General features: G+C 44.9%; 2 protein-coding genes across 2 annotated transcripts in view; both read right to left on the bottom strand.

The window, feature by feature from the left end:
- The window catches only part of ripor2 (RHO family interacting cell polarization regulator 2), a gene marked incomplete in the record, with an annotated part of 183,605 nt that overhangs the window by 98,756 nt on the left and 74,849 nt on the right, over positions 1-10,000 (bottom strand).
- The window catches only part of si:dkeyp-120h9.1 (Y+L amino acid transporter 2-like), a 27,705-nt gene that overhangs the window by 9,659 nt on the left and 8,046 nt on the right, over positions 1-10,000 (bottom strand). The window contains exons 4-9 of the mRNA XM_062529459.1: positions 7,232-7,357; positions 6,816-6,960; positions 6,402-6,525; positions 4,291-4,394; positions 582-678; positions 213-362 (exon numbers count right to left, since the gene is read on the bottom strand). Of these exons, the coding sequence (XP_062385443.1) occupies positions 213-362; positions 582-678; positions 4,291-4,394; positions 6,402-6,525; positions 6,816-6,960; positions 7,232-7,357 (746 nt within the window). The remainder of the gene's footprint in view (positions 1-212; positions 363-581; positions 679-4,290; positions 4,395-6,401; positions 6,526-6,815; positions 6,961-7,231; positions 7,358-10,000) is intronic.

Below are 10,000 nucleotides of genomic sequence, written 5' to 3'. Positions count from 1 at the left end.
GCTAGGTCGCTGGCCGTGGTCCTGGAATGCCTTAAGCAGAGATCGCATTAAAACGATAGCCGCCGCCGTGTGTGTTTGTGTGTGTGTGTGTGTGTGTGCGCTCACCTTGACTGGGCGGGGCAGTTCAGGCTGCTTGATGCGCATGTATATCTGGCTGTGTGTGTGTGTGTGTGTGTGTGTGTGTGTGTGTGTGTGTGTGTGTGTGTGCTCACCTTGACTGGGCGGGGCAGTTCAGGCTGCTTGATGCGCATGTATATCTGGCTAGCGATGGAGAGTCCGAGGAAGAGCCAGTAGTTAAAGCTGAAGTAGTTTATCAGCCGGAACACGTCCTCCACACACAGGAAGATCAGGGACATACCTCCCTAACACACACACACACACACACACACACACACACACACATCAATAATCAGCCGGAACACGTCCTCCACACACAGGAAGATCAGGGACATACCTCCCTAACACACACACACCACACACACACACACACACACACACACACACAGAACAGCAGGGCAGGGATCCACACACACACACACACACACACACACACACACACACACACACACACACACACTCACGTTGAACAGCAGGGCAGGGATGGGTGTGTAGCGCTCCACGTGGATCATGCACAGCACATTGGGCAGGTGTCCCTCCCGAGAGCCCACGAAGAACAATCTAGAACACACACAGTGGTTACTATAGAGATGGAACAATCTAGAACACACACAGTGGTTACTATAGAGATGGAACAATCTAGAACACACACAGTGGTTACTATAGAGATGGAACAATCTAGAACACACACAGTGTTTACTATAGAGATGGAACAATCTAGAACACACACAGTGGTTACTATAGAGATGGAACAATCTAGAACACACACAGTGTTACTATAGAGATGGAACAATCTAGAACACACACAGGGTTACTATAGAGATGGAACGATCTGGAACACACACAGGGGTTACTATAGAGATGGAACAATCTAGAACACACACGGGTTACTATAGACAGGGTGTCTGCAGGTTTTAACAAGTGCAATTTTAGACTTTTTTAGACCGTTTTTAGACCATCATGGGTTAAATTTAAGACCTTCACGAAGTATTAAAAAAAGAAATAATGATAGTTGCTAAAGCTAACCTGTTAGCAACTTAGGTGGTTGGCAATGGAAAATTGCTTAACTTAGTAACTTAGTTACTGACTCAGCTCGCGTTCCGAGACACGCACACACGCCCGCAATAAAACGTTCAAAGCGTTTTTTCCGGTTTTAGGTTCATGCATTGTTCAGCCAAAAGTAGCCTACATAGTACTATATATGCAATATCTTATAATACAACGACTGACAAGGAAAAGGACTTTATAGGCCCTACAGCCCTTAAGGCTAACGTTAACTTTACCTTTAGTTTTGTAAATGTAAGCTAAGCTTATGTTGCCTACCTTGTTCCAACTGAAATAACTCCTAGCTTTGGCGCTTCCATCCTTTCTGTTTTCGTTGTTTCATAAAAGTCTTAGTGAAGTTAGCAAATTAGCCTAACATTGTCTGCTGATTACCACATATAGATGGCCGAGTAAAATTCAACAAAAAGTAGCCTAATTGCGTGCCTGCATGCATGGTATTCTATCTCCTGCTCAAACAAAATGTGTGCGCGTGCAATAGTTCTGCATAAAAAAAAAACATTAATCCTTTGTCGATATTTTGCATTGAAACGTAAGTCTTAAATTACTCAACTCAATTTTAGACTTACAGTGCAAAGTATCTCTATATTTTAGACTTTTTTAGAACTAAAATTGAAAATGTGTAATTTTTAGACTTTTTAAGACCCCGCGGACACCCTGTGTAGAGATGGAACAATCTAGAACACACACAGGGGTTACTATAGAGATGGAACAATCTGGAACACACACACAGGGGTTACTAAATGGAACAATCTGGAACACACACAGAGGTTGCAATAGAGATGGAACAATCTAGAACACACACAGGAGTTACTATATGGAACAATCTGGAACACACACAGGGGTTACTATAGAGATGGAATGATCTGGAAAACACACAGGGGTTACTATAGAGATGGAATGATCTGGAACACACACAGGGGTTACTATAGAGATGGAATGATCTGGAACACACACAGGGGTTACTATAGAGATGGAATGATCTGGAAAACACACAGGGGTTACTATAGAGATGGAATGACCTGGAACACACACAGGGGTTACTATAGAGATGGAATGATCTGGAACACACACAGGGGTTACTATAGAGATGGAATGACCTGGAACACACACAGGGGTTACTATAGAGATGGAATGACCTGGAACACACACAGGGGTTACTATAGAGATGGAATGACCTGGAACACACACAGGGGTTACTATAGAGATGGAATGACCTGGAACACACACAGGGGTTACTATAGAGATGGAATGACCTGGAACACACACAGGAGTTACTATATGGAACAATCTGGAACACACACAGGGGTTACTATAGAGATGGAATGACCTGGAACACACACAGGGGTTACTAAATGGAACAATCTGGAACACACACAGAGGTTGCTATAGAGATGGAACAATCTAGAACACACACAGGAGTTACTAGGTCTATATGGAACAATCTGGAACACACACAGGGGTTACTATAGAGATGGAATGACCTGGAACACACACAGGGGTTACTATAGAGATGGAATGACCTGGAACACACACACAGGGGTTACTAAATGGAACAATCTGGAACACACACAGAGGTTGCTATAGAGATGGAACAATCTAGAACACACACAGGAGTTACTAGGTCTATATGGAACAATCTGGAACACACACAGGGGTTACTATAGAGATGGAATGACCTGGAACACACACAGGGGTTACTATAGAGATGGAATGACCTGGAACACACACACAGGGGTTACTAAATGGAACAATCTGGAACACACACAGAGGTTGCTATAGAGATGGAACAATCTAGAACACACACAGGAGTTACTAGGTCTATATGGAACAATCTGGAACACACACAGGGGTTACTATAGAGATGGAATGACCTGGAACACACACAGGGGTTACTATAGAGATGGAACAATCTAGAACACACACACAGGGGTTACTATAGAGATGGAATGATCTGGAACACACACAGGGGTTACTATAGAGATGGAATGATCTGGAACACACACAGGGGTTACTATAGAGATGGAATGACCTGGAACACACACAGGGGTTACTATAGAGATGGAACGATCTGGAACACACACAGGGGTTACTATAGAGATGGAATGATCTGGAACACACACAGGGGTTACTATAGAGATGGAATGATCTGGAACACACACAGGGGTTACTATAGAGATGGAATGACCTGGAACACACACAGGGGTTACTATAGAGATGGAATGACCTGGAACACACACAGGGGTTACTATAGAGATGGAATGACCTGGAACACACACAGGGGTTACTATAGAGATGGAATGACCTGGAACACACACAGGGGTTACTATAGAGATGGAATGATCTGGAACACACACAGGGGTTACTATAGAGATGGAATGACCTGGAACACACACAGGGGTTACTATAGAGATGGAATGATCTGGAACACACACAGGGGTTACTATAGAGATGGAATGATCTGGAACACACACAGGGGTTACTATAGAGATGGAATGACCTGGAACACACACAGGGGTTACTATAGAGATGGAATGACCTGGAACACACACAGGGGTTACTATAGAGATGGAATGACCTGGAACACACACAGGGGTTACTATAGAGATGGAATGATCTGGAACACACACAGGGGTTACTATAGAGATGGAATGATCTGGAACACACACAGGGGTTACTATAGAGATGGAATGACCTGGAACACACACAGGGGTTACTATAGAGATGGAATGATCTGGAACACACACAGGGGTTACTATAGAGATGGAATGACCTGGAACACACACAGGGGTTACTATAGAGATGGAATGATCTGGAACACACACAGGGGTTACTATAGAGATGGAATGATCTGGAACACACACAGGGGTTACTATAGAGATGGAATGATCTGGAAAACACACAGGGGTTACTATAGAGATGGAATGATCTGGAACACACACAGGGGTTACTATAGAGATGGAATGATCTGGAACACACACAGGGGTTACTATAGAGATGGAATGATCTGGATTCTAGAACACACACAGAGAGGTTACCACAGGAGCTGGAATAGCTACAGGAAAGAGCTGGTGCTGAGCTGTGTTATGTGTGACACACACACACACTTACCTGGAGGCAGCAATGATTGAGGAGTTAAGACCTCCGTAGCAGGAGATGGCCACTGACAGAGGAATTAGCCAGCGAGCCCATCCCAGCACCTCATCAGCAAATGTCTACACACACACATACACACACACACGGAAAAAAAAAAAAAAATACATATCAACCCAAATGAACCAACCTATTGTAGTCCCTAACACATACACAAACAAACAAAAAGCACATAAGCACACACACATACACAATTATTTTATAGCCTGCAGTATCGTTTATTATTTGCTAGTGTTATATCATCTCCTGCTGTATCGTTTATTATTCGCTAGCGTTATATCATCTCCTGCTGTATCGTTTATTATTCGCTAGTGTTATATCATAGCCTGCTGTATCGTTTATTATTCGCTAGTGTTATATCATCTCCTAGCCTGATTACCATCGACTTTCAAAGGCTCTGCGAGACTTTAGTCTGACCAACAGCCTGTGCAAACACGGTTTCTTGCCAGCGCTGGTTGACCCGCCTCCTTTAAGTGCCTCGATTTGCTACTGGTAGATGTCAGAAAGCGGATTGCCGAGTTTAAACCAATAACAACACTCTTTCCGCTGCCTTGAACACGCCTCTACCCAGAGCCGTTGGAGCTGCTCAAAGTAGATTGGTTCTCGACCAAAGGGGGCAGTTCCGCAGATTTCGGGAACTCAGAAATCCTTCTCAATGAGCAGTTGACCAGACCAGCAGCAAAAGCCTGAAGGCGTTGCGTCACTGGGAGGGCGTGCCAGGCTAATCATCTCCTGCTGTATCGTTTATCTCCTGCTGTATCGTTTATTATTCGCTAGTGTTATATCATCTCCTGCTGTATCGTTTATTATTCGCTAGTGTTATATCATCTCCTGCTGTATCGTTTATTATTCGCTAGTGTTATATCATCTCCTGCTGTATCGTTTATTATTCGCTAGTGTTGTATCATAGCCTGCTGTATTGTTTATTTTGTATCATTTGCTAGTGTTATATCATAGCCTGCTGTATCTCTTCTCGTTTGTCGATTGTTTATGTTGTTTTGTTGTTATGTCTCGATGTCTGTGCTTTCGGGAACGCTGGCGAGTCTTGCATCTTGTTTTTGTGTAACGGCGAAGCGCCCTTGGGTATCTTGTTGGGTGCTTTATAAACGGCGAAGCGCCCTTAGGTGTCTTGTTGGGTATCTTGTTGGGTGCTTTATAAATCAAATGCATTATTGTTCATATTATTTATAGTGTAACATACTGGCTCAAGTAGGTACATCAAAGTGGAGACCAACGCAAGGTTGAAATAATAATAAATTAATTTATTAAGTAAAGTTAACATAAACTAAATAAATAAATAAATAGTTAAAGAGTGTAGTGCAAATCAGTGTAATGCCAAAATACGTAAAAATGACGTCAGTACAGGGAAACAAATGGTAACGACACATAATCAATATATAAATAAAGTTAAAAACATTTCTGTCTTTGGGAGTAGAACAACTTATTTAAAGCAGTCTCACTGCCTGTGGATAAAACTCAATCTCAGTCTCTCAGTCTCTCCTTGTGTTGAGACTTGACGCAGTTTGACGGTGGTTTGTGCTCTCGGAGTGCTTTTCTAGTTGCTATTGTTATTTATAGAGAATGGTGCTTTAGAAATTGTTGTCGTTGTTGTTATTGTTTTTCATAGAGGACATCAAGCCAGATATCTAGACATCCGACTGGCAAACAATTACACACTGACCTTATAAACACACTTAATGGATGATATTACCAATACAGTGGATGATAACACAAACACAAATGAGTGTGTGTGTGTGTCTACTGGATTTCAGGAAACAGATAACCGCATCTGTTCGGGAAAGAAGATATCTGCCAGTCTGGCAGATTGACCCATTCTGATGAGTCACACACACACACACACACACACACACACACACACACACACACACACACACAGTCATTGCAGCGCCTGATTTTCCCTGCTGCTCGTCACCATGGTAACCCCATCGCTGACCTCCTGCTCCAGTTTCCCACTCCTGCTCTACCCCACACACACACACTCCTGCTCTACCCCACATACTCCGGTTGGCACGTCACCATGGCGACCGCCTCCATGCAGCATCACTCACCACGGCGACGGCCTCGCTGCCCAGCACCATGTCCATGTTCATCACCGTGTAGTACGCCACGTTGGTCAGGATGTAGATCACCGTGACGATGGGCATGGAGATGGCGATGGCCAGAGGCAGGTTCCTGCAGCGAACACACACACACACACACACCTTGAAGTATACTGTATGTTTGCGTGAATGAGAGAGAGACTGTGTGTGTATGAGAACAGAGGGCCCGAAGAGGAGACAGAGCTTCAGGTACACACACACACACACACACACACACACACACACACACACACACACACACACACACACACACACACACACACACACACACACACACACACACACACACACACACACACACACACACACACACACACACACACACACACACACACACACACACACACACACACACACACACACCTCTCTGGGTCCTTGATCTCCTCGGTGATGAAGTTGAGGGTGTCCCAGCCGGAGTAGGAGTAGAGCGCCGAGTAGAGAGCCAGCGCCATGTCCCCTGGGTTCAGCTTAGAGCCCTCAAACGCCTTCTCAAAGTTCTGCGTCTGGCCTACACACACACACACACACACAGATTGCAGTGTCTGTGTGTGTGTGTGTGTGTGTGTGTGTGTGTGTGTGTGTGTGTGTGTGTGTGTGTGTGTGTGTGTGTGTGTGTACGTGCGTGTGGTCTCACCCTGTGCCAGCTTCACCAGGCCCACGATGATGATGACGATGAGGGCCAGCACCTTGGCGATGGTGGAGCGTGTGTGTGTGTGTGTGTGTGTGTGTGTGTGTGTGTGTGTGTGTGTGTGTGTGTGTGTGTGTGTGTGTGGTCTCACCCTGTGCCAGCTTCACCAGGCCCACGATGATGATGACGATGAGGGCCAGCACCTTGGCGATGGTGGAGCTCACCTGCAGGATCGCCCCCCACTTGACCTTCATGCAGTTCACGAAGGTCAGCAGAGCTGGAGGACAGCGAGGAGGACAGGAATAAACCGCATTAGAATCCAGACATCACACACTGTCAGCCATGGAAACAAGCAAATCAGGGGGGCGCTGTGGCGCAGCAGACTACAGCGCCCGTACCATTTACGGGTCCGAGTGCCCACGGGGACCCAGGTTCGAATCCGGCCTGCGGTCATATCCCGATCCCACCCCATCCCTCTCTCCCACTTGTTTCCTGTCTACCTCTTCACTGTCCTATACTAATAAAGGCAAAAAGGCCAAAAAAATATACTAAAAAAAAAAAAAGAAGCAAATCAAACAAGCATCATCCTGAGCTGGTCCTGTCCACATCACTTCCTGTCAGTCCACATCACTTCCTGTCAGTCAGTTCTGATTTTGAGAGAAGAAAACCGGCCCTAGGCTACGTAGAGATGCATGAAGCTAGTCTCTCGTACGTGTAGATGCATAAAGCTAGTCTCTCGTACGTAGAGATGCATAAAGCTGGTCTCTCGTACGTAGAGATGCATAAAGCTAGTCTCTCGTACGTAGAGATGCATAAAGCTAGTCTCTCGTACGTAAAGATGCATGAAGCTAGTCTCTCGTACGTAAAGATGCATAAAGCTAGTCTCTCGTACGTAGAGATGCATAAAGCTGGTCTCTCGTACGTAAAGATGCATAAAGCTAGTCTCTCGTACGTAAAGATGCATGAAGCTAGTCTCTCGTACGTAAAGATGCATAAAGCTAGTCTCTCGTACGTGTAGATGCATAAAGCTAGTCTCTCGTACGTAGAGATGCATAAAGCTAGTCTCTCGTACGTAAAGATGCATGAAGCTAGTCTCTCGTACGTAAAGATGCATTAAGCTGGTCTCTCGTACGTGTAGATGCATAAAGCTGGTCTCTCGTACGTGTAGATGCATAAAGCTAGTCTCTCGTACGTGTAGATGCATAAAGCTAGTCTCTCGTACGTAGAGATGCATAAAGCTAGTCTCTCGTACGTAAAGATGCATGAAGCTAGTCTCTCGTACGTAAAGATGCATAAAGCTAGTCTCTCGTACGTAGAGATGCATAAAGCTGGTCTCTCGTACGTAGAGATGCATGAAGCTAGTCTCTCGTACGTAAAGATGCATAAAGCTAGTCTCTCGTACGTAAAGATGCATGAAGCTAGTCTCTCGTACGTAAAGATGCATAAAGCTAGTCTCTCGTACGTGTAGATGCATAAAGCTAGTCTCTCGTACGTAGAGATGCATAAAGCTAGTCTCTCGTACGTAAAGATGCATGAAGCTAGTCTCTCGTACGTAAAGATGCATTAAGCTGGTCTCTCGTACGTGTAGATGCATAAAGCTGGTCTCTCGTACGTGTAGATGCATAAAGCTAGTCTCTCGTACGTGTAGATGCATAAAGCTAGTCTCTCGTACGTAGAGATGCATAAAGCTAGTCTCTCGTACGTAAAGATGCATGAAGCTAGTCTCTCGTACGTGTAGATGCATAAAGCTAGTCTCTCGTACGTGTAGATGCATAAAGCTAGTCTCTCGTACGTAAAGATGCATAAAGCTAGTCTCTCGTACGTGTAGATGCATAAAGCTAGTCTCTCGTACGTAGAGATGCATAAAGCTAGTCTCTCGTACGTAAAGATGCATGAAGCTAGTCTCTCGTACGTAAAGATGCATAAAGCTAGTCGTACGTAGAGATGCATGAAGCTAGTCTCTCGTACGTGTAGATGCATAAAGCTAGTCTCTCGTACGTAGAGATGCATAAAGCTAGTCTCTCGTACGTAAAGATGCATGAAGCTAGTCTCTCGTACGTAAAGATGCATTAAGCTGGTCTCTCGTACGTGTAGATGCATAAAGCTAGTCTCTCGTACGTGTAGATGCATAAAGCTGGTCTCTCGTACGTGTAGATGCATAAAGCTAGTCTCTCGTACGTAAAGATGCATTAAGCTGGTCTCTCGTACGTGTAGATGCATAAAGCTGGTCTCTCGTACGTGTAGATGCATAAAGCTGGTCTCTCGTACGTGTAGATGCATAAAGCTGGTCTCTCGTACGTGTAGATGCATAAAGCTAGTCTCTCGTACGTAAAGATGCATTAAGCTGGTCTCTCGTACGTGTAGATGCATAAAGCTAGTCTCTCGTACGTGTAGATGCATTAAGCTAGTCTCTCGTACTTTAAGATGCATGAAGCTAGTCTCTCGTACGTAACTAGTCTCTCGTACGTAAAGATACATGAAGCTAGTCTCTCGTACGTAAAGATGCATGAAGCTCACTGTTGGCAGAGAAGCTGAATTTCATATCCTGCATAGGAAGCACCTGCCATAGAGCAGTGTGCGCACCACACACACACACACACACACACACACACACACACACACTGTTTACACCCTCCGCCCCAAGCTGTGTAATAAAGTCAGGCTGATCCCCTGGAGGAAGTTCAGAGAGTCTGACCGAGGGAAAGTGCTACACTGAAAGAACAACAACACACACACACACACACACACACACACACACACACACACACACACACACACACACACACACACACACACACACACACACACACACACACACACACACACACACACACACACACACACACACACACACACACACACACACACACACACACACACACACACACACACACACACACACACTAATCAGTGTTCCTGT

Source organism: Sardina pilchardus, chromosome 24, assembly GCF_963854185.1.
Source record: "Sardina pilchardus chromosome 24, fSarPil1.1, whole genome shotgun sequence".
Taxonomy (NCBI): domain Eukaryota; kingdom Metazoa; phylum Chordata; class Actinopteri; order Clupeiformes; family Clupeidae; genus Sardina; species Sardina pilchardus.
The sequence above is the reverse complement of the archived record's forward strand: the minus strand, read 5'-3'. Positions and strand labels throughout refer to the sequence as shown.